Here is a 25,308-nt window from a genome sequence, read left to right on the forward strand (position 1 = left end):
CACCTAGGGGCCATTAGCATTCCCATGAAGGCAATCCAGGGAGAAACAAGCCAGAAGATGTTCCCCTCCGAAACATGCCTTCATCTTTCTCTCCCTCATTCACTCCTGAGTCCCTGAGGCCAAAGGGCTAACTAAGTTCGTAGGTCCCACAGCCACAGCCCCACAAGCCTCACAAGCAAACAGCCTCTCCACTTTGTCATTCAAGAAACTGGAATAAATGCTTTCAAACCACAATAGCCTTTGTACTGGGCAGAAACCTGTAGTCCTCTGAGCAGAGAGGCAACATGGAAAATATAAAAATCACCGTCCCAGGAGTTAAGTTATGGCCACATAACCCTGGGCAAGGCACTGTTCTTCCCTGGGACTCAGTTTTAGCTTCTGTAAAATGATGGATTAGACACATACACACACAACACACACAACACACACAATGCACACACACACACAATTCTCCATGATCTCCAACTTGAAGCTCTCCCCAAAGAAACTAAAACAAACACCCTTTATGTTACACTAGAGCCTAATCCTAGGACAGTACCTTGAACTTGGTGTTCACATACATGTAATTAAATGAAAAATAACAGAAGTTAAGCAGTTTAATAATGAGTCCTGTTTGAAATGTCCTTATCTTCTCTTTTCTTTTTGCTGTGGGATTCCTTAAAGGTGAACCTGGTTACAAAGAGGAAAATTTACTTCAGATCCTATCGTCCCCAACTTCAGCCAAAGAATCGGGCAGATTGACCAGTGAGTTTCTCTTTAGGAAAACAATTCAACATATGGACAACTCTCAAAACAGGAGATAATACAGCAAAAGACCAAAAAGAGAGAGAAACATGTAACTAAGATGGAGAACAGCTCCTCTTCAGTCTAATATCTCTCACAGCATTTTTCCCTGAAGAAATTCATGGCTGTCCTCGCTAAAGACAAATCCTGTGGACAGTGAAATAAATTCTTTCTGTAACTCCCGCCTTCCACTCTTATGTGAGTAACATTTTCCCCCATCCTCAAGGATTATCTTGTAAAAGTTCAAGTGTAAAGTCCCAATGAATTACAAAGATACATGGATCTGTGGTAAATGTGTAATTTAAGAACTTCTTTTAAAAAAAAAAATTTACTTGACTGAGAGTGAGAGAGCACAAGCAGAGGGAGCAACAGGCAGAGGCAGAGGGGGAAGCAGGCTCCCCACTGAACAGGAAGCCCGATGTGTGACTTGATCTCAGGACCCTGAGATCATGACCTGAGCTGAAGGCAGACGCTTAACCCACTGAGCCACCCACGTGCCCCTAAGAACTTCTTTACAGGGGAGAGCAACACTGACACTAACGAGCTAATAAGAACTAACAAGAATACATGGAAGTGAAAGAGGGTTTCAGTGCAGTGAAGGTCTGAGCTTCTTTACTTAGACTGAGAGGAGGGTACTGCCTGAACACGTGTATGCTAGAAGCCGCCCACCCCGACAGGTGGATGTGAGCTGCTGGCCTCCCGCCAGCCAGTACGAGCAGATTAACTTTTCCAAAGTAGGAAAGCATTTACCAAGTGTGCCCTCCTTGTGACCAGTGCAAAGCTGTTCTCAGGAACTCTGTTGTGGCTGGGGTTTCCTGGCCCATAGGAGGAGACCAAGGTCTCCCTCTGCATAAAAATTCAGAAATGCACGAGAGCCCTGAACACAGTTTCTCCACTGCAATCAAGGTAACACACTTGAAGGGACTGAAAGACCCAGAAGTGGTTCTCTAACCGCTGCTCAGTTTCTACTATGCTACCAAAATGTCTCACACTCTCCCTGAAAGCTCGCACTGTTACTGCATGTTCTCCTGGGCCTCCCCAACTGTGCATCCTGGCTCAAGTGGAAATTTTCACTATCCTGACCTTACTCTCTTATAAGCATGAGGGCAAGCTCTCCCGTGCGGCAGGGAGCACACAGACAGGCCTTCTTTGGCATCGGGCACCAGCATGGGGCTAAGCCCGGCGGCCTCTTATCTCTGCCCTGCAGCCCCGGCACTCTACTCTCCGGCACCCGCAGGATCAATCAGGGCAGTGTTTCCCCGGACAGACTTTGGTGGGACAGCAGTGCACTCGGTCACAGCAAAACGGCCACATCGATCAAAATCAGGCGACCCTGTGGTGAAGGGTTCAAGTTCCCTTACTTTACAAACAAAGTTGAGATTCAAAGAGAGTCCTTCTGCCGGGGATCATGCAGCATTTGAGAAGAACCAGATCTGGACTTCAGGTCTCACAGGCCAATGTCATTTCTGACCGCCACGCCAGTCTGTGGGCTGCAGCCCAGACTCGGAAGAACTAGCCCATGACTCCACTCAGCCAGCTCATCCCTGTTAAAAGGATGGCATCTGGTGAATGGATAAAGAAGATGTGGTATATATATATATATATATATATATATATATATATATATATACACACACACACATACAATGGAATACTATGCAGCCATCAAAAGAAATGAAATCTTGCCATTTGCGACGACGTGGATGGAACTAGAGGGTATTATGCTTAGCAAAATAAGTCAATCGGAGAAAGACAATTATCATATGATCTCCCTGATATGAGGAAGTGGAGATGCAACATGGGGGGGTAGGGGGCTAGGAGAAGAATAAATGAAACAATATGGGATCGGGAGGGAGACAAACCATAAGAGACTCTTAATGTCACAAAACAAACTGAGAGGGGTGGGGGGAGAGGGAGGTAGGGAGAGGGTGGTGGGGTTATGGACATTGGAGAGGATATGTGCTATGGTGAGTGCTGTGAAGTGTGTAAACCTGGCGATTCACAGACCTGTACCCCTGGGGCTAATAATACATTATATGTTTATATAAAAAAATTTAAAAATTAAAACAAAAAAAAAAAGGATGGCATCTGGGACGTCCTGACCCTGTGTGGCAATCCGGCATGCTTCTCCTCCACAGCACTAGTCAGTCACTGAACTAGTATATTCACAGCCATTCACTCTCTTGGTTTCTCTTTGAGGACACAGGGGTGCGCTGGAGTCTGCAGCGGGTTGCATCTGTCTCCTGTACCTCACGGCCCCTCTCTCCACTCAAAGTCTATCGGTTCCCTGAGCAAGCAGATGAAAGGGTTTGGGGGGGCAGACCGCTCCCCAAGCGACTCTCTCTCCCTCCACAGCTCTGGTGTGCCTGAGAGACATGTTGTAGCAAGTGCATGGTACCTCTGTGGGCAGACCAGTGAGGTAAAAACTAGTCTTTTTTCAGGAGGACACGAAGGAGAAATGGAGCCATTTTTAAGCAAAATACAGGATAACTGCCGCCTTTTCCTCACTCCCACATGTATCTCATGGTCCTGTTTTATAACTCATCCCTTCAGCGGTCTGCAGACTGGGCAACAGTCTAACAGAAATATATTAAATAAATAAATAAATAATCATGTTACTTAATTAATATTAATTAATATAAATATACGAAGGAACACTTATGGCTAGAACTCAAGAAGCTCTCCAGGAAGAACTAGACTGCTTCCTTAAGGACAGCTGCACGCATGATAAAGGCCAATACTTCAGCCCTTTTCACGGTCATCCTTTCTGGGGGTGAATCAGGAAACAAATGGAGAGATTACCGGAGGGGACAGTGGGGCTCATGAGTCATCTCTACCATCATCAACCGCCCTTGTCATTACTACTACTTGCAGACCATCGGCGCTGCGGCCGGCAACGTGCTGCGCACCGGGCACACACTCAGTTCACTCTCACAACAAAGCCTGCACTATTACGACTCCCATTTTACCCATAAGGAAAATGAGGCATAGGGTGGTTAACTAATGGGACCCGGACCACGTAGCTAGTAAGTGGAACCAGATTACAGAGTTTTTGCTCTTTAGTGCTTTGATAACACCTTTTTTTTTCCCCAACCTTCTAAAAGTTCACTTCAAAGTGAAATGAGCAGGGAATGCAAAACCTAGAATTTGAGAACCCAGCTTTACCGCTGTCCTTGCTAGTTCGTGAGACTGCTTTTCTTCCCAGGCCCCCTTATCTTTTGCCTCAGACCCAACCACAGGACTCCCATATGCGTCCCTGCTTAAGGTCTCCCCACCAGACCAAGCCCTCTCCGTTCTACTTAAACACAAGCATGGAAGCATTCGCGAATTAGTGGTTTTCTCCGTCTTCACGTCTCCCAGCTCCCCAGTGTCCATGGGTCAAAGGTTCCACTTTGAAGAAGCAAATCAGATGGAGGAATACCAGCAATTTTTGTAGCTGTTTTTTGCATATTTTAAAGCACAGCTATCATGGAAGCCTCCTTTAGCTCTGAATACTAACTCTTGGTATCTGTGGCAATCTTGTGTCAAGAACCCACCTTCAGATCTTCATGTTAAATCCCTAACACCAAATATTATTACAACTCAAAAGGAAAAAATCCGATAGTTCAATGGGTTGAAAACCAACCAACCTTGAAAAGGATTAAGTAGATTAATTAGCTCATGGGCAGAACTTTCTATGATGGAAATGTTTTCTATCTGTCCTGTCCAATACGGTCATTACTAGCCACATGCAGCCATCGAGCCTTTGAACTGGGGCGGGTACAACCGAAGTATTGAATTTTTTTATTTTCGTTCATTTCACCTTTAAATTACACAGGGCAGGTGGCTACCATATGGGCCAGCTGGGCTCCAGACTACCCTTCCCAGGACCCTGAGCTACTGATCAGGCACAGGGTCACACAGTAAAACCCAGTTGTCTGCTCTCTAAGGACTTCAAAGCAATGTGGAGAAACAAACCACACACACACACACACACACACAAGTCAGCAGTGACAGTAAGAGCTACGGGAATTACAAAACAGCATCTTGGAATCTAGTTCTACAGAAAGAGTCCTTTACCCTTTGGCTACTGGGTTTACAAAACAGTCGACTACAGAAAGAACGTGCCAGCTGCTTGTACTATCACTTTTGAGGTCCTTATATGTCCTGTGCTTGAAGTAGCTACACCCGAAGGGTCGCCGCCCCTGCCAAATGCTTACTATCTCCCCAAGACCTGGGAGGAAGAATGCGCTAATCAGGGGCGAGGCTCGGTGCAAACGAGATAAATCCAATTCCTGTGTCTCTCATTTTATTTTCTCTTCATAGCCTTAAGTATGAGAGAAAAAGAAAAAATGATCAGGGAGAAATATTGTCCATCTCTTGCTCCTTTTGTCACTTTGCAAGGCCCTCCTCCCTGGATGTTCCTCTCATTGCCACGAGCATTTTCAGGCAGATTTCTACTCCTCAACCTGTTTTTCAAACTTGCCCTCCGAAGCCCTAGGCCAACCGGTTGGCCGGGAAGCCAACTTGAACCTTCTGCAAATAGTCGGAGAGAACAGGGAATAAAGGAAGGAAGAAGAGAGACAGATAGGAAAGGGAGAGAGAAGAGGGAAAAGGGAAGGAAAGGTAAATAGAAATGGCCCATAAAGGAACAGTGAAGACAGAGCAGCAGCTGATGGCCGTTCTCAGCATCCCCGTTCTCAAGGGGGCCTGGACGACAGTTTTCTATCTTCTGTGTTTACCAGGAAGCGAATGGCACGACTATTTCGAGATCATTTGAACCTCTTGCATTGCAACGTATAGCCGGTTAAGTACAGACCAAATTTTACTATCTTCACTTTTTTGCCTTTTGTGACAAAACAAACAAAACAAAAACTACTGTTTCCCATGTAACCTCCCAATTAATGTGAACCCCCACTCGTTCCTAACTTCAAATGGACTATTTTGGAAGCACCACTTGCCTCACTGTGTTAGGCTTTACTACAGAAAGAACTAAAGTTCTTTAAAAGTGACAGAAACATGGCAATGGGGCGTTAACAATCGACGTACATCTTGATGACACTCGGACACGGTAATGAACTCTCACACACTCTTGTGTCTAAAAATTCTGAAGGGGCTTCTAATTCTGTTGCTGCTGGAGACCTATTACAGGGAACCACAGTACAGTCCCAACCTACCAGATGCAACACTGCAATGACTTCAGAAAGGAAGGAAGCACACAAGGTACCACAGCATGTTTGCTCCTCGATCTTTCTGGCTACATAGTGTCTCACCCACTGTTTCCAACACTAGAATTCCGTGAAAGTGGGACTGCAGTTTTCTAGAGTTCAACTTTAAAAAACCCTAAGTCCACAGTAGGTAGAGAGGGGTGAGTGGGGCCTAACACCCCTCTGAGAAGAGGCAGTCATTGGTGACAAAGATGGGAACCAAGACCCCAGTTTCAGAGTGCAGATGTCTATAAGGCACTCAGGATCTTGGGCAGGTCTGCTGAAGGCAGGCGGGGGTAAGGGAGGTCCTGCACACCCTCTTATACGGCACGCCCCAGAACTAGGTGATTGTATCCCCACTCTCATCTTCATGAACAATTCAGTGGCAAATGGATGAGGACCACATTAAGACCATATTATATGGGATCATCGGCTGCCCAGAACTCACAGTTGATCAGATCAAACAGGTAGAGTTTCTAGAGGCCTCTCTGAGCCCCTGGGACGGTTTTATGAAACAGAACCTCTCTTTGTAATGGGATTTTACCTGGTTGTACCTTTGAGAATAGCGATCTGGAAAGAGGAGACCTTCCTCAGGAAAAAAACAAAACAAAACAAAAAAACACCTTAAATATAAACATCTTGACGCAAAAACCTGGGGGAAAGGTTAATCTATGGGAAGAGGGGGCTGCCCCTGAATGAGACTATTGTGATTTAGCTGGAAAAGCATCTCGCCCAGGTCCTGCTATCCTAGGAGGCATGATCCGGCTTTGTTTGATTTGGCACTGGTATTCTTTTTACGAAACAGGATATTGTTTCAAGGACACAGGCACGGAAGTTTACAAGGTGACAGTGGTCATAGGAACATGTAAGTTCCTGCATTAGGCTGCTTTCTGCTGCTGGACCCAGTTTTACTTCTACGATTCCCAGTGTTCTCAAGAATTCCGACAACTAGGCTGCAGGGAACATTTAGAAATACAGCTGGTCGACATCTAATCGTAAGTGCAACCACTAGAGCAACAAAGTCACTTCTTTAATAAAGTGGGAGGAGAGTTCCAGACATTTACAAATCCAGCAGGATGTTCTCCGCTAATTTTCTCCTAATGAGATAGATCAGAATGAGTGTTCTGACCGGCCACGTAAAGGGCAATTCAATGAAGTACTTGATCCTGGACGGATCCTAGACCAGAGGAAGAAAAGATGCTATCAGTCAAGGGCTTCACTGGGTCAATCAGCAACACTGGAATACGGACAGTGAATTAAAATATCATATCCATATTAAATCGATTGAGTTGAAAATGACCACTTTTTTTTTTTTAAAGAGACTGTCCTTATTGTTAGGAAATACATACAAAAGTATCTAGGTATAAAGTGCCATGCGATGATTTAGAAAAATTACTGTACATATGTACAATAATGACTTATGATGGGGCAGCATCCTGATAAACACAGCACAGGCTGAAAACATCATTTAATACAGTAAGTCGTGAGTGCATTTAATACATCTAACCCATTATGCTCAATTAAAAACAATACACCTCATCTACCAAACATCACAGCTTAGCCTAGCCTACCCTAACCATGCTCAGAACACTCCTATTAGCCTACACCAGGCAAAATCATCGAACACAAAGCCTATTTTGAAATAAAGTGTTGACTATCTTAGGTAATTTACTGAATGCTCTACTGAAAGTGAAAAACAGAACAGTTATTTGGGTCCATAATGGTTCTAAGTGTACTGGTTGTTCACCCGTGGGATCTGATGGCTGACTGGGAGCTGCTACTGTCCAGCATCATGAAAGAGGATCACACTGTGTATCATTAGTCCAGGAAAAGATCAAAATTCATAATCTGAAGTACGACTGATTTCTACTGAAGGCATATTATTTTGGCATCATCATAATATCAACAAATCTTAAGTTGAACCACCATTAAGTCGGGGACAGTCTACACATATATACTGTATATCATGTATTATAAAACATCAGGCATGCCTGGGTGGCTCAGTCTGTTAAGTGTTTGCCTTCAGCTCAGGTCATGATGCCAGGGTCCTGGGATCCAGCCCCACACTGGGCTCCACACTGAGTAGGAAGGCTGCCTCTCCCTCTTCCTCTGCCCTTTCCTTCACTCATGCTCTCTCTCAAACAAAGAAATAAAATCTTTAAAAAAATTATATTATACATACTATATAACATTATATGTAACTAACATTATATGTAACATATTAGTCTATATTATATATATATGTCATAATACAAAGTCTGTATGTATTTTTATGTAAAAAGTGCAAAAAATAAAGCAAAAGGGCAGAATTTAACAATAGTTCGATCTGGGCACCGATATACTGGTATTCTTTGTACTATAGCAAATTTTTCTGAAGTCTGAAATTACATCCAATCAAAAATACATTTTATTAAAAAGGAGGGGAGAATTGAAGCCTTCCTTCTTCAGCTGGGTTGCCAGCAAAGAGATGTCTTATTCAAGTCTGTGCAGGCTCTATCCCAGGTAGGATGCTGGCCTCAGTCTGATTTTCACTTGGTTTGGTCATTCGCACAGACTAGCAAAAGGAAGCAAAATTAAGGGTTTTGGTTTTTTTTTTTTTAAACTTTCTCTAAATATCTGATTATAAAAATTCCATGTGCTTATTATAGAAAATTCGGGGAAAAGAACAGAAAACTAATAAAGAAAACGAAACATACATAAATCCCACCATATCCCACCAAACTGGAAGAAACATTATTTTTATTTTGGTGTATTTCTCTTCAGTCTTTTTCCCAAAGTTTTCAGAATTGGGATTATATTGTATGAAGTATGTAGCCTGTTTTGGTTTTATTGTTTTCCTTTAACCTAGTATTAACATTTTCCTATGTCATGGGTAAAAAAGGAAAAAAAAAAAAAAACTTGATTCAATCTTCAATGGCAACAACTTTTCCATTATATGGATATGCCATAATTTACTTATTCACTTCCCTAAAACTGGACAATCGATTATTTTCAATTTTTACTTATTACACATGATGCTGACTTAAATGCGTTAAGACCTTTGTGCTTAAATCTTTTTTTACTATTTCTGGTTTCTACTTTTATGACAGAGTCACAACATTAAGTTACTGGGGCAAAGGGTATAAACATTGTTAAGATTCAATGCAAAAAAAGGTCAAACGACTTTTTAAAAAAAAAAAATGTGGCCTATGCCTTTGTCTTTAAGGAAAAAGGAGACACCCAAAGGGGATTATCAAAACTTGGGGCTGACAGCTCAGGGAGGATTTAAAGAAAGGGAAGTTACTATGTCAAGCTCAAACCTGCAGTCTTCAGACCAAATTTCGCTGCAGGACGAGTTCTATAAGCTGTTGCTTGTCTTCAGAAAAGGAAAAACTGAAATGTCCTGGCCTGTATCAAGGCTGGCTGCTAGGCAAAAGATGTAGGCTCCGGCTGCAGATGATAACCAGTATATTAAGCTTAGGGTCTCTAAAATCTAAAAGATCTTTCTATCCTCCTGATAGAAATGGGATCCTAAAAATTCAAGAAGGGGAAAAGCACATTCACGTGAGAAAGTGATAGGAATCTCTAAGCAAGGTTCCGACTCAAAAAGGCAGACTTAATTAAAACAAGTTGGGTTTTCTGCCTTCTAACTTTTCAGTAGTCTGGTATTGTAGAAGCAAGCCACCCAACAGTAAGAGGAGATGTGGAGTCAGGCCCGTCTGTCCTGAACAAACCACCAGCCTGGGTCAAGGACACTGCCAAACCTCCACGAACTCTACCTTCTCGCTTGTTAAATGACACGGTTGAACAAAGTCCCTAGGTCTCTGATGTGTCAACAGTCTCCTTTAAATGTGCCAACGGGAGAAAAGGGCAGAGTGGTTATTCTCTCTGAATATTATAGCCAATGCTGACCATGTCACTTTTCATAACACAACTAGATCAAATGGCCCTTGGTGGATAGGAACACCTGGAAGCTTAGCATCTCCCCCTCTTTCCGGCAGCAAGGACTGAGAAAGGATAGGCGGGGGATGTGTGAGCAAGGAGAAAAGGAGGCTCACCGTGGCCATTGCAGTAGTAGATCCACTTCTCCCGGTTCTGGGTTGGGGTCGTGGATTTCTTCAGCCCTGCCTTTTCCACAATGGCGCTGGGATCCTGCCGGGGCCCCTTCTTCAGAGTCCTTGAGCTTTTCCGGATACTGCATACCACTATCACCACAAGCACCAGCAGCAGGAAAAGCACAATCATCCAGGGCAAGTGTTCATTGATGTCAAAATGCTTGTGTAAGTTCTGTCTGGGGTGACCCCTCTTGAGACCTTTGATGGGCGTGCTGGACTTCTCACCCCCAGTGGCCTCCATGGACGGCAGCAGCTTCAGGATGTGTCTATGGTGGGGGCCTTGCTGGTGGCTGACTACCTGAAGGTTTGGGAGGGTCTTGTTCACGCCTTCCTCACCCCTCGCTGAGCTTGTGTTGTCGGGGACTGTCCCTTCCTGGATGCCACTCGGTACCTTTGGTCTAACAGAGGCAGAAGAGTTGGATTCTGTTGAGTTCATGCCTAGAAAAAAAGGAGGGGGGAGAGCTTTTCTATATCTGGGGATCTGTGTATGCCTCCTCTTCCTGCTCATCGCCAAGCCAGGCCAGATAATAAAAGAAAAGATAAACTTTGGAGCTTAAGAATAAATTATACTGCACATTTTCATAAAGACTCTAACAGCACCTTTATGTGGAAGGTAAGAACTCAACTTTACAGCTAAACTTGCTTCCTCATGGCAAAGTCAACAGCATCTCAGAGACCCACCATCTGAACTTCAGGGAAGCTTCCCCCGTGCTTCACATACGGAGCAGACTCATGTATGTTCAGGGCTCTGTTCAGCTCTTAAAATTGGGTCAATTATTCACAAAACTAGCTCCAGTTTAATCCCTTTAGTCTTCCTTTCCCGCTTTTTGGCCATTTCAAGATACAATGGTAAAACTGACAATATGACTAAGCTAGGGAAAAGCTCAATCTTAAATCCAAATCTGACCAGTGAAAGCTCTGGTGAGACCAATCGGTGAATAAAACAAGGCAGGACTTTCTTAGGATCTATTATTAAGAGATAAGTTTTGGTCTGACCGCTTAGTGGACTTCCTTCAGAGAAGCTTCCACAGTAGTCTTCACTAAGGAGTGTGAAAGCCAGGTATTTCAAGTCCTAAGAGACAGGACCTGGATTGCATCAGTCTGTGAGAAAACCTGCACAGGTCATTCGAGCTCTCTGAGCCTGTTTCTTCATTCCAAAATGGCGGTCATAAGGCTCTCCTTACAGAGTTATCATGAAGGTTCAATGTAATCACACATGAAGAGTACGCTAGAAAGCACAACTTAAGCTGGCAATCACCTCAAGAAAATTAACCAGAAAGGATGTGGGAAAAAAAGGATAAATTTTATATTCTGCCTGAGACCCAAAATCCTGAAGACAGCTAGGATATTCAATGAAGGGCATAAAATTGAAATCATTCAAAAAAAATTAAACTTATTATTTTCCAGATGTGAATGTTAGTTATCTTCAGCAGGCTACAAACGTGTTTGTTTCCCAAAACTTCTAACTTTTTTCCCCTTTTTTGCCCCACCTTGGTTGTAATATTTATCCCTCCCTTCCAGGCATCATGGTATTTTTCTCCTCTTCTTCCTTCTTTCCTTCTGGCTATGCCTATCCAGGATTGATTCCATGTTGGAAAGCTTTGAATCTGGAAGGAACCTTGAACATCTAAATCATTCATGTATTTGACAAGTTTGAAACCAAGGCCTGAAGAAGTGACTTACATAAGGTCATGTACTGTCCTTATTTCTCTCAGTTATTTTTTTTTTAAGCTTGATGTGACCTAGTTTTTAGATATCTGATCCCCCTGAACAGAAAATCTGAGTCTAAATATTTCTAATACATCCAAAGAAGACAGATTAAATTAGCCACAAAATGGAGGCCCCTTCTACAAGGGGTGACTTTGGAATATACAAAATGGAGAAAACATCCTTGATACAAGCCCATGTTGGGTAGTTCCATTGTGCTCAAAGACTTTTTCAAATAATTAACACATGAGGTTAAGTTACCTTTGGGAACATAAGTGGAGGAAGGGACTTCATGGGATTCCATGTGCTCCGGGTGTGAAAAGATGGCTGTGCCAGGGGCAGGTGAGGTCGTGCTGGAGGACAGAAGTGGGCCACAGACATTGTCTGCTTCCTTGGTCCCCGGCTTGATCACCACCATGTTCTGACTCAGACAGTCCGTGTATACTTTGCATTTCATCACACTAGAAGGCACATCGGAGAAGGTACCCCGAGCACACTGCTTACACCGCACGTCCTCGGTCTCCGTCCCTTTCTTCCGCACACCCCAGCCCACGGGACACACCGTGTGGGGGGCGCAGGTACCATTAAACTGGAACATGCCAGGTGGGCAAGCACATTCTCGGTCAGTCAAGGCAGCACAAGGTAATTTCTCAACCATTGGCCGTGGGCATGGCTGACTACAGTCATGACATTTCTCTATGCCATTCTCATGCCTGGTAAAGGTCCCCACAGGGCAACTGCTACAGACACGCAGGCTCGTGTTGGTACAGTGCTCAGACACATAGGTTCCTGCCGGACACTTGTCACAGGTTAGCACCTGGCCGGTGGCATGGTCGACATGGCGGTATTTGCCAACAAGATTTGGGGCCTTCGGGTCTGGCTGAGCGGTGGTGGTGTTAAGGAATCCGAGCTGAAAGAAAGAAAAAGGGAGGGAAAAGGAACAAAAACCGAGAAGGGGTTACACAGGAACAGAGCAGAAGAAAGGATGAAACAATCCCAACACCACGACCATCATTCCCATTAAAAATCTAACCGGTCCTCCAACCTCCTAATACTACTAGAGCGACACAGTAGGAGAGAAATACTCCAATTCCATCCTGGGGCCTGACCTACTAGCTACGAAGCTTTGGTTTTGTTCCATGGCCTTTGCCTCAACTTCCTTCTTTTCTGTCTGTTCAATGAGGCTGACAATACTGCTCAAATTGATTATAAAGTTCAATTGAGAATATGACTATGTAAGCACTTTTCTTTATTTTCAAAATGCTATACACAGGGTCCTGGCTGGATCAGTTGGTAGAGCACGCGACCCTTGATCTCAGGGTCCTGAGTTCAAGCCCCATGTTGGGGACATAGAGCTTACTTAAAAAAAAATTTTTCTTTCAAAGTTAAAATTTTTTTTTTAAATGCTGCATTGAAGAGAAACATCCTAATGCAAGAAGAAAATAACTTGCTGAATAGCTGTCTTCCTTCCCATGGCGCAAATGCTGTCATTTCTTAGTACCAGGAGGAAACAATGAAGAAGGGGGATGGAATACGGTCAGGCTGCTTCTGCTAGAGCACCAGATTACGCACATGGACTTCACTGATAATGTTGGAGTTTTTCAAAGGTTTTGTCTATGCAAAGCCAAACATCTTTCGGTTTTGGTTTTGTTTTACTTGCAAAACAGAGGCAGGCCCTTGGTATTCTTAATTTTCTTTAAACAACAGTGTTGTTGCTTTTAGAGGTATATCCTGTTCGCTCAGCCTCTAAAGGTCATGGTCACACTGGAGCATGGACCTGCAGACACCTAGGAGTTCCAGGCACAAAGCTGGGCCCAGCAGGGACTCCACCCAAGTAAATTTCATAGGACAGAAACGTCTCCCAGCTAGATAGGATTTTATATTACCTTTCCGAATGAAAAGTTGGAAGATAGGAAATTATATTTGTGGTAGTAAATCCTGGGGTCTTTCTGGGCGGGGGGGGGAATGTTTAAGAATGAATATTGAGAGAGTTTTTCTGCATGAATGAAGATTGAGAGGTTCCAATGGGGAAGTTTCCATGGTCTTCTACAAAATGGAGAACTGTTCTGTGTCAAGAAACTAGTGGCCGTGGGGTGCCTGGGTGGCTCAGTGGGTTAAAGCCTCTGCCTTTGGCTCAGGTCATGATCCCAGGGTCCTGGGATGGAGCCCCACATTGGGCTCTCTGCTCAGCAGGGAGCCTGCTTCCCCTCTCTCTGTCTGCCTATGTGACCTCTGTCTGTCAAATAAATAAATAAAATCTTTAAAAAAAGAAAATAATGGCCATCCCATATGATCAGATGCCTGTTAGGTCAAGCTCCTTCCAAATTAATACCAGGAACTAACAGAATAAAACAAGAATCTCTTCAAAAATTGATCAGAGTTCCTGTCTTGTTAGCACCTTGAAAGTTAACCCAAGATTCAGTTCCCCTCCACCTCAAAATTTAACAATTTGAGTCAAAAATATCTCCCTTGAAGTCCCTTATCCTGTCCCAGACCTGCCTCCAGTTAAACAATACCGAAAACAAATTTCTGGCTTGTAAGAATCTATTCATCCTTCCCTTAATGTGTGACACACAAAAAAGGGCTAGTGGTTGATTTTTCTCAGTGAGAAACTTAATGGCATTTTGGACTGAAGGAAAAAAATATCTTGTTTGATAATGGTAAATTTTGCACTATCTCTCCTTTCTGCTTTCTGACTTTCTTTCCTGTTCTTGGTCCCTCAATCTGCAAAATGAGCCCAGCCACCCTCTTCTGCATCTGGCAGGTGTACTAGATGGAGGGCGGAAAGACACCGCCATCATGTTGAGCCCGGGTTCCATTTGGCAAGCACCTAAGGAAAATCTCCTCCCAGCCTCCTTGATGCTAAGGAGCCCCCAGGAGGTCGCAAAAGCGCCCCTGTTCCGTATTTCTCTGAACTCCTTCCCATCTAGTTTCCAAGTACAAAAGCACTTTTAGACAGCCACAGGGTTCTAGAATTTGAAAGATGTATAAATAACCTAAATGGCAGTTTATTACACTTGAGCAAGTGAGTTAAAAGCAGAGAAAGTAACGGGAGATCTGGTCAGAGGGCGGAGGTCGGGGACAAACATCACCCTGCTGCGCTGTGGGCTCTGAGTCTGGCCCCCTACCTGTGCTGGAGGCTGGGCAGTCAGCCAGGCACATACCCCGAGCACAGGGTGGTGGTGAACAGCACCATGTGTGCGCTTATGTGTGTGTGTGTGCTTGTGTGTGTGCACGTGTGCGCGCGCACATGCCCAGGCATAAGGTTGGGGCTTGTCTTCCTACAGCTTCACTTCTTTCCCCAGGGCACACACTTGTTGGGGATCCATCAGCCCTGCTGACTACCAAATTACCAGAGGCCCCCCCCTCCAGCAGCACACAAAACCCACCTCCAAATCCCACAGCACCCACACTCTTCCCCACTCACTAAGCAAGATTTTTCAATTCCTGCTTCATTTAAAAATAACCAAGTTTCTAACTAAAGCAAAGCCCGGGGCTCTTTATCGGCATCATGTGAAGTAACCCACTTTAGACAAGGTGGCTCTGTAAATGGACCTTTCATTACCCCAGCTACCGGGCAGCAATTCCAGCTCCTACACACAGAGTTAACAATGATGCCTCGGGATCTCATCTGGACTGAACACTAGAAATAAGATCTGGGCAAACACTAGGCATGACGAATGCACTGGACAGGTATTTGTTGAAGACCTACTACGTGTGCACAAGGCACTATGCCACAGGCTGAGAACGGAACCTTGCAAACTCTATTCCAGCCTCACGGAGGACATCTTCTAAAGCAGGACAGACGGAAACACCTAATTACATCAGGAATTACTTCATTAGAACTGAGATTACTGCTGAGGAGAAACACCAGAGTCCTGTGAGGGGCAGGTGAGCAGGTATTTCCCAGCTGAGGGATGCTGCAGAACTGTGTAGACTCGTTCTGAATGACAGAGAAGCAGAATGTAATTCTGGGCAGGGAGAAGGGATGGCAGATTAGGCAGAGGGAGCCCCACAGCAAAAACCTGAAGCAGAATGAAGCTCTCCCTCAAATGAAACACAGCAGCCATAGTTAAATCTGGAGAGGCTCCGCGTTTTGATCCCAATCCAAAATGCAATGAGAAGCCACTCTTCGTTTATATTGGGGGTGGAGGGGAAGAGACATATAAACACACTGTGAATAAAGAAGTTAACTGGCAGCAGAGCAGAAGGGAGAAGTGGTTGGGGTGAGAGTGCATGGAAAACACCACTCAGAAGGTGAAATTCAGGGGTGGCTTGGGTTAAGGGGGTCCATGGAAAGAGAAGACCGCAACAGATTTGAGAGGTCAGGGCAGCTAGATTTGGTGAATGATTACCTATGGAAGGAAAAAGAGGGAAAAAATCAATAATCTTCAAATTGGTCTCAGTCGACCCCAGGATGGAACACCATTCTTGAGCCGGGAGGGTGCACCTGTGGGCCCATGGCAGGGTTGGGAGGTTGGGCTCTGAACTCCCCATTTCTGCCAATTCACCAATTTGCTAAAGAGGGGTGAGGCGGGCAAGTAAGAATTCATTTGAAGGAAGGATGACTCCTTAAAGAAGTTTGAAAATCATGGCGCTTGAGGGGCCTCTAAAATTTCCTCCAATTCCAAAGTTCCAAAACCCATCTGAGCTACAAAGCTAGAGGACCTGTTCCTTGGGTTCTTCATGATCACCGAAACCCTCCTGTAGGGAAGAGGTGGCAACATCCCTTTCTCTTAAGAGAGACACGGGTGGCCCCTGAGAAGTTACTGCCCTAAAGCCTTTTAGTTGCCTGAAAGCTGGTCTACAACTAGAACTTTTCCCACTAACAGGCCTTCCAACTTTGTAAAATTGATGTAAACATCATCCCCAAAGACAGTTCTGGGGCTGAAGCAAAGGGCAGTGGAGAGGGGGCAAATCACATTCAAAAAAACAATATTTAAGAATGTTTCCAGGTGCCTGAGTGGCTCAGTTGGTTAAGTGTCCAACTCTTGATTTCGCCTCAGGTCATGATCTCAGAGTTCTGAGATCAAGCCCCACACTGGGCTCTGAACTCAGCATGGAATCTGCTTGTCCCTCTCCCTCTGCTCCTCGCCCAGCTCGCGCTCTCTCTCTCAAATAAATAAAAATCTTTTTAAAAAAATATTCTCTACGGGGGCCCCTGGGTGGCTCAGTGGGTTGAAGCCTCTGCCTTCGGCTCCGGTCATGATCCCGGGGTCCTGGGATCGAGCCCCGCATCGGGCTTTCTGCTCGGTGGGGAGCCTGCTTCCTCCTCTCTCTCTCTCTGCCTGCTTCTCTGCCTGCTTGTGATCTCTCTCTGTCAAATAAATAAATAAAATCTTAAAAAAAAAAATGTTCCCTACAAAATGTAAAAACAAGTTTAGATGATACCTAAAAGCGAATGTTAGGAAGGCTCCTGAATCAGGAGACACAGTCATTAAAAACTTCAAGAGAGGAGGGACATCTGGGTGGCTCAGTTGGTTAAGCGGCTGTCTTTGGCTCAGGTCATGACCCCAGAGTCCTGGGATTGAACCCCACATCAGGCTCCCTGCTCAACGGAGAGCCTGCTTCTCCCTCTTCCTCTGCCTGCTACTCTGCCTACTAGTGGTCTCTTTCTATCTCTCTAATAAGTAAATAAAATCTTTAAAAGCAAAACAAAACAAAAACAACTTCAAGAAACGGAAACAGAACACTTGAGGCTGGTTCCACCGGATGAAGATCTTTAATTCTCTCATTTGTACATAGGCAAACTAAATCAGAGATTCATCCCAAAGCCTCAAGCTTCAAACACAGTATCAAAGCAGTTACCTGGGAAGCTTTTTTAAAAAATCCGTATCCCCAGTCCCACCATCTGAGACTACTGTGGGTCTGCAATAGAGCTGGGACTGTATTTTGTTTCTAAGCTTTCTAAGTGATTCTGATGCCCTGGCCAAGTTTTGGCCTCCACGAACTAAGGCAGGACCCCTCTGGCTCTAATCTTCCCTGATTCTGCGAACTCCTTTGGAGAACCCCCAGTTCCAATGTCAGAGTCCTTTTCTTTGCCTCCTACCCAACCTGCTATACTTTTTACTGTTTTAACAACAAAAATCAACCTTCTTGGAACAATTCCAACAACTATAAAATTCAGTAAAATGCTTAAGTCTCTACTTAAACCCACTCCTCCTCAGAGAAACTCACAGGTAATTTTAGTGTGTATCTTCCCAGACCTTTATCTGCGCTTTCACACACAATCCCTGAACTTCAAGTTGGCCGTTTCCATTACTTTTGGGTTTGCTTTGTCTCACATACTGAAAAGGAACAGGCCACACAAACTGTTCTGTGATTTGCTATTGTTCATCACTGGAATCTTTCCCTATCAGAACACAAAGTCTATTTTATTCCTTATAATGGGCCAAGTTCTCTTCAACAGGATGACTGCATCTGAGAGAGGTAGAGATTTTTTCCTATTGAGAACATGTGAGTAGCCTCCTTATCCATATGTCAGGGTATCCATGCATTCTTCTGCGTTCCATACCCCTCTCTTTGCCTTCCCACTCCACACCCCAATTTCCCTTCTCTGTCTTTCCCATCCCAAGTAACAGATAGCACCATGCTGCTCTCAGTCTTTCAAGAATCACTTCCTTCCAGGACGAAAGAAACCTCCATATAACCCATACCTTGGAAGCTCTCACTCACACCCCTCCTCCCTATTAAGATGAGTCTACTATATTAGTGTTCACAGTCTCTGGGAGGACCAGACCTGAATAAGAAAGAATATTTGGGCAAAGATTTAGCAAACAGAAGATGTGTTTTTGTCCAGGCTCTGCCTTAAGTTCAGTTGGACCTTGTCTTACTTGCGTGTAAAATTAGTATGTTGCACTAGGTCATACTGAACTCGAACCATCAAGGTATCTATGACTATTGGTATGGTTCCACCTTCTCCACAAAGGCTTTACAATTCATCCTAGACACCCAGATTCCAAGTAGATGAGTAAACTCTTCCTCACATTTCCTGTTTCTATTCTTCATTTTGGTGCCTAATTACATCTTGCTGGTAATGTTTGTTGATAGCCTCACAGGTGCATATATTTATCTTCCCATAATGATTACAAGCAGCTCAAGGCCAGGGGCAACCAGGTAGATTGCATTTCCTTCCTTGCCCAACCACCTCAATAATGAAGACCATGGAAATCATAAACAAAGCAGCCTGAGGTCACCAAACGATATCCCACGTGCCCTTATTCTTGTAAATAAGTTTTATTGGAATGCAGCCATTCATTTAAATATCACCTATAGCCGCTTTCACACTACAATGGCAGAGCTGACTAGTTGCAAAAGAGACCATATGGCCCACAGATCTAAAATATTTATTATCTGGCCCTTTACAGAAAAAAAAAAAAAAAAGCCGGCCAATACCTGCTCTGAGCAGTCCAAAGAAATGTCAAAAAGTACCGGGACCAGGAGCCCATTCATTCACAGGAACCCTCAGCCCTCCTCTAGAGTCTAGCAATGAGTATTGAGCTCTTGGCTTCCTTTCTTGGCATTCCAACTCACACACCAAATCTGAAACTTTTATCCCCTGCTTAAAACTCACTGGCTTCGCATAGGACTTAAGATGAAATGCAAACCCTTCCAGGGAAAGATCCTCCCTGCCTTCCTCTTCCTAACTTGAAACAGGTTTCCCATTCTCCCCTCCCTTTTCTTCCCCTACATCTACCATCATTTTGTCGTTGTACATTATCAGTGTGCTGTGTATTCCCATCTGGACTGCAAACTCTGTGAGGGCAAGGAGTCTATTGTACGTACTGATGCTATCCAAGCCCCCACAGCCAGTACCCAACTCATGATCTACCTGACAAGTCTTTCTTGACTGAATGAACGGATTTTCAGACCATAAATAATCAGAAGCAACAAATTAAAGGGTGATGGCGGAAGAGGTTGCCGGAGCACAGGTATAAGAGCAAGTGTGGGAAAACCAAAAATGCCAACACAGTGTAACAATCATAATTCAAGGGGGAAAGCTGCCTGGCACCCTTCAGTAGAAGGCTACACAGTGGGTTTCACCTTCAAACACCCTAAGGCCACATCACGGTTTTAACAGAACCATAACTGGTGTAAAAGAATTACACTCAGCTTTCGATGACAAGCCCATGTAATGAAGAATTTAAAACATCCCCCCCATCCTGTAAGAAATGACACTAACGTGTTACTTGTAATTGTGAGAAATCGAATGAGATTATTCTTCAGAAGTCACTTCTGTTCCGTCCTGGTTTAAGCTTCAGTTATTTGGAAAATTTCATTTATCCAGGATAACTGATTTCACGGACAACAATGGATAAACCACCAAATATCAGTGTGCCATCCCAAACTGTACAGGATATAGAAGGGCTATAAATACTTGTTCAGCAACCAAAAGGTAAACACGAGGACAAAGCAAATTTCAAAAGAAAGAAGAGGTAGTTCTAGAATGACCAGCTATAAAGGCACGAAGACAGACTGTGAGTTTGCTACAGAAAATGTTTAATGGTGCATAAAACTAATATTTTAAGAGGGATCTCAGTTACTGTGCTATTATAACAAAGATATGGCAAGCAAATTATTCCTGAGACGTGACCATAAAATATGCCCACTGATGATCAAAAGGCAAAAGCCAGGCAGAGCAAGGCACCCCCAGAATATCTGGCCATTTTATTATGAGAATCACATTAAATTTACAATAACAAGACCCTGACTGCGAGGAGTTCTCCAGATTCGAAGGGAAAAGAGAAGGGTACAAAAGGGAAAACTCCAAGGGTAAAAGCTTCCCCAAAATACAGACCACACGGTTCCTAGGTTTGTTATATAAATTTGGTCAGATCTTGCATTTCCTATTATCTTCCCTGACTTAAAAAAAGTCTTCTGTTGCTAAGGCAAAAGCAGGGACTGCTGTTAATGCCAGAGAATATAAAGAACGCCAAGGCTAGAATGTGCTGACTCCAGGACTGGAAGGAGGCAAGCTCAGGGCACACTGGGAAAAGGAAAAAAAACAGGCACAACTTAACCCAGATGCTGTCTTCCCGGGAACCTGCAATGCAGAGGAGCATGCGCACCCGGCACGGAGTCCTGGGCCACAGACTTCGTCCTTCCGTCCATGCCCACGGCTACTTCTGTAAGCTAAGACCCCCACTTACATGGAGAAGCCACGTTATAAACAAGACAGTGACAAAGGTTTAGGGGGAAATACTCTTCTGTGCTCACTAAGAGTTTATAGAATCGTTCTATAAACCAAGGCAAAACTACCACCACCAGCCAGCACAGCAGTTCCGCCAAGAAAGCATCAACAAAACCTATTTTAGCCTGGCGTGTGCTCAGCAGGCTCACCAGGTCCTAGCTGGGCGATGGCGGGGAGTGACCCAACTCGTGTCTCCGTTTCCTCATCAGCAGAGTATAGACAATGGTAATACCCACCCTCCTAAGATTGTTTTCAGAATTATAAGATAGGTGAAGCTCATGGGACATGCATGACACAAGTCCCCCATATAGTTTAGTTATTTCAATGATCACTCCTTCTTACTTAGCATATTACTGTAGTGTAGCTTCATTCCCTTGGGACTAGGCAATCTTTTTTTTTTTTTTTAATTAGTGTTTTTGTTTGAGAGAGAGTGTGAGAGAGAGAGGGAGAAGCGGACTCCCCACTGAACAGGGACCCCAGCTCTGTCTTGATGCCAGGACCCTGGGGTCATGACCTGAGCCCAAAGCAGATCCTTGGCTGACTGGGCCACACAGGTGCCGGGGATTGGGCAATCTTTTAAAACACCCCAATTAAAATGCAAATGTCCAATTCCTGAGAAGTGTATCAGAGACTCCAAATTTATAAAGCTGTTGCCCTAAAACATCCCGTACTAGACTTGGAGCATTCTACAAAACAAAACAAAAAACAAAAACAAAATACAGACTGCATGGTGATGAGTTAAAAGACAAACAAGGACCAACCAACACTTCAAAAAAAGCCTTAACAAGGGTGGAGCAGTCAAGGGACTGACTGTGGATTTCGGGTCGGGTCAGGATCTCAGGGTCATGGGATCAAGCCGGGCGCCGGGCTCTGTGCTCAGCGTGGTGTGTGCTTGTCTTTCTCCCAGCAGGGGAGCTGCAGAAAACAGTGACTTTGTTGAGTCCAGCATCTCCCCAGAGTATTTGGCCGTGCGATCCTCTACTCATGCAAGATACACGAACATCCTGCAGAACACGCAGACCCAGCTTCCACCACCAACACAATGGGGACGTCCAGAAAAGTCAACGAACCCAACACTAAAAAGATCAGGACCTACTTTAAAAAAAAAATGTATGTCCTACACAGCTACTAAAAGCTTATTACAAAAAATGTTCAGGAGGTTAACATAAATTCCACTCAAGAGTTGAGACAGAGGGCGACATGAGTAATCACAAAGGTAATTATCACATGGATAAACTTAGGACATCCCTAGCAACTCCTGAAATGTACTTGGGCACAACCAAGGACCCTTACCTATCTATATTAAAGCAACCTAAATAAAATGAAAATGATGAACTCCAATGCTGGCAGCCTTGTGGGTTAGAAGGCACATTTATGGTTCCTGGTGGCAGTCTAAATTAATTCGGTCTTTCTAAAAACCATCTGGCAATGTGCTGCTAGAGCCATAAAACCATTCATTCATTTCCCGTGACCCAGCAATCCATTTTGGGCAATATATCCCAAAATACCTCACTTCTGGGAACAACCCAAAAGGCAAAAGAGCGAGTGATCTGTACAGAGACAACTTCATCAGTGCTGCCAGCCTGCAGAACAATGACAACAACCCATGTGTCCGACAAGGGCAGGATGGCTCCACACATCGCCGACCCGGGGAAGAGGGCATGGCAGGCCTGAAGCTTGAACTGCAGGAATCACAGGCACCTCAAATTACTAACACGCATGCAAACTCTGGGGTCCCCAAGCCCACCCACCCTTCATAGTGATCAGACCACCAACTCAGGAACCAGGGAGTCAGCCTTGACTACCAAGTGAAAGTCGTCATGCTTTCCCGCGACTCCTGCCCTCTCACGTCTCACCAGCAGTAGACCTTGTTCAATACCTTTAAAATCTGTCTAGTAATCCCCACCTTCACTGCCACTCCCCCGACAGAACCATCATCTCCCCCCACTCTGAGCTAACTGCACAAGAATTCAATTGGCCTCCTGCATCTCCACTTCCCCTTTCAAATCCATTCTCCACAGAACTGCCAGAGTGATCTAAAAAAAAAAAAAAAAAAAAAAACTCATTAAAACCATATTATATGGGTGCCTGGGTGGTTCAGTAGGTGAAGCATCTTCCTTCGGCTCAGGTCATGATCCCAGGGTCCTGGGATACAGCCTCGCATCGGGCTCTCTGCTCTGTAGAGAGCCTGCTTCCCCCTCCCCCTCTGCCTGCCTTTCTGCCTACTTGTGATCTCTCTCTCCCTGCCAAATAAATAAATAAAATCTCTAAAAAAACAAACAAACAAACAACAAAAAAAAAACCTTGAAACAAAAATAAAATCTATTATAACCTTGCTACAATTGTACACCCAACAACATCCTGACAGGTCAGACCTCTAAAAGGCTTGTCCTATCTGGCCCCTGCCTGCTGCACAACTTCAAAATACAGTCCCTTTGCCCCTATTTGCTGAGCTCCAACCCCAGTGGCCTTCTTTCTACTCTCTGAGCAGGTAGGTTCTTTCCTACTTCTGGCCCACTGCACATGCTGTTCCTTCTCACTGGCGTACTCTTCCTTCTGCTCTTCTAGAACATCACCCTTTCTCTCATCCCCGATAAATTATTAACTCCAAAAGGGAAGGACCACGAGTGGCCTTTTACTATCATATACCCAAAGTCCAGCAATGCCTGACATTTTGCGAAGTAATTTAGCAATGCACCAGAAATATTTATTAAACTGAATGAAAAATATATCTCTGTAAGATAAAATAACTACATAAAGAAAAGCAGCATACAAGCAAGCATGGAGACATTAGTTTTCACCATACACAATGTTTATGTAGTGTCAAAGGATAAAAATGAATTGGGAAGAGAAATCCATATCCACTAGGTTCTTCTAGTTGCCAATTCGCTTGAGTTTAAAATGTTCTTTGTTAATAACTCAAATCCCTTCAGCTGTAGCTCAAAGTATTGAGATGTAGTTCAAGATCCAACTACCTTTAACCTGTCTAGAATGAATGAACAGTTAGTTTAGAGCAAGATCCTTCTGGAATTCATTCAACAATCATTTATTGCTTAACTAGCATGTGTCAGGGCATCAATCCAAAAACACGAAGATGAATAGCACATTGTATGTTGTCTTTTAGAAGCTGAAATAGGGGGATGCTTGGGTGGCTCAGTGGGTTAAAGCCTCTGCCTTCGGTTCAGGTCATGATCCCAGGGTCCTGGGATCGAGTCCCACATAGTGCTTTCTGCTCAGCAGGGAGCCTGCTTCCTCCTCTCTCTCTCTCTCTCTGCCTACTTGCAATCTCTCTCTGTCAAATAAATAAATAAAATCTTTAAAAAAAAAAAAAAGAAGCTGAAATAGGGATAACAATATTGGCCTTGAACATTCCAAATGAGGAATGAAGCACATCCAAACCTTGTCTAATTTGGTATTTTTCTCCTAGACCAGATACACAAGATTCAAACCAAAAAGGAGAGAGCAGCCATGGACTCCCAGAAGTAAAGGAAGAGCAAGGAGTGAATAATAACCAGTTAAATTATTCTGGAAACCTATCACCATGTGCCTTTGAATCTTCTCCACCTCCCACCGCCCTTTTCTCTTAATCCTGGTTAGGCTGACCTGGTCATACCTAGGATGAAGTCAAATAATGGTCTGGTCTGAATTGAATTATTTGGGAAAGCAGAATTCCATCCTCTTTCCCAGAACCAATGATTAAGTTTCTTCTCACTCTTTGCCTTTCTTTAGTCTGTTCAGTGTCTGCAATCTAGGAAGAGACAAGTTTAAAAGCCTGCTGACAAGAACGCTAAAAAGTGCGTGAGATAAACCATGCACAAAAGCATGACTTACGGGACCATGCACATCGGGACGTCAGACCAGTTTCTATAAGACCCAAAAAGTTAACAAAGTAAATACTAGTAACAGATGAGACAAAGGTATGCTCTAATCCGATACAAATAATCAGGCTGGCAGCAAAGAAAGCCCTACCCTGGTCACCAAATTCTCAGGAGAAGTGAGGGAAAACTCCTTGCTAAGCAGAACCCATGTCACACTGTTACTCAATAAACAAATATTTTTCAAAATGATCCAACTAGCAGGCAAGCAAAGCATCCATTCCCTATTTTTAACCTTTCAATTTGCGAGAGTATCTTTCCATCTTCACCATGGCACCCCTGCCTGTCAGAGTCACACCATAGGAAAATGCTTGCCAGTGGCTCGACACCCTGGGCTTTCAATCCACACCCGCAGGTTGCTCTCCCTTACAGAATCGGCTCCTCTGGCTAAACTTCCAGGCGCCATCATGGAGGCGAACTGCTTCCCAGGGAGAAAGGGTATGTTCAGCTCTCAGGTAAAATCAGTCCCTTAA

The 25,308-nt window shown here is 44.2% G+C and overlaps 1 protein-coding gene across 1 annotated transcript in view; it reads right to left on the bottom strand.

The window, feature by feature from the left end:
* Positions 1 to 25,308, bottom strand: part of TNFRSF21 (TNF receptor superfamily member 21) — a 65,771-nt gene that overhangs the window by 34,327 nt on the left and 6,136 nt on the right. The window contains exons 2-3 of the mRNA XM_046005943.1: positions 12,032 to 12,680; positions 10,007 to 10,501 (exon numbers count right to left, since the gene is read on the bottom strand). Of these exons, the coding sequence (XP_045861899.1) occupies positions 10,007 to 10,501; positions 12,032 to 12,680 (1,144 nt within the window). The remainder of the gene's footprint in view (positions 1 to 10,006; positions 10,502 to 12,031; positions 12,681 to 25,308) is intronic.

This window comes from Meles meles, chromosome 5 (assembly GCF_922984935.1).
Source record: "Meles meles chromosome 5, mMelMel3.1 paternal haplotype, whole genome shotgun sequence".
NCBI lineage: Eukaryota > Metazoa > Chordata > Mammalia > Carnivora > Mustelidae > Meles > Meles meles.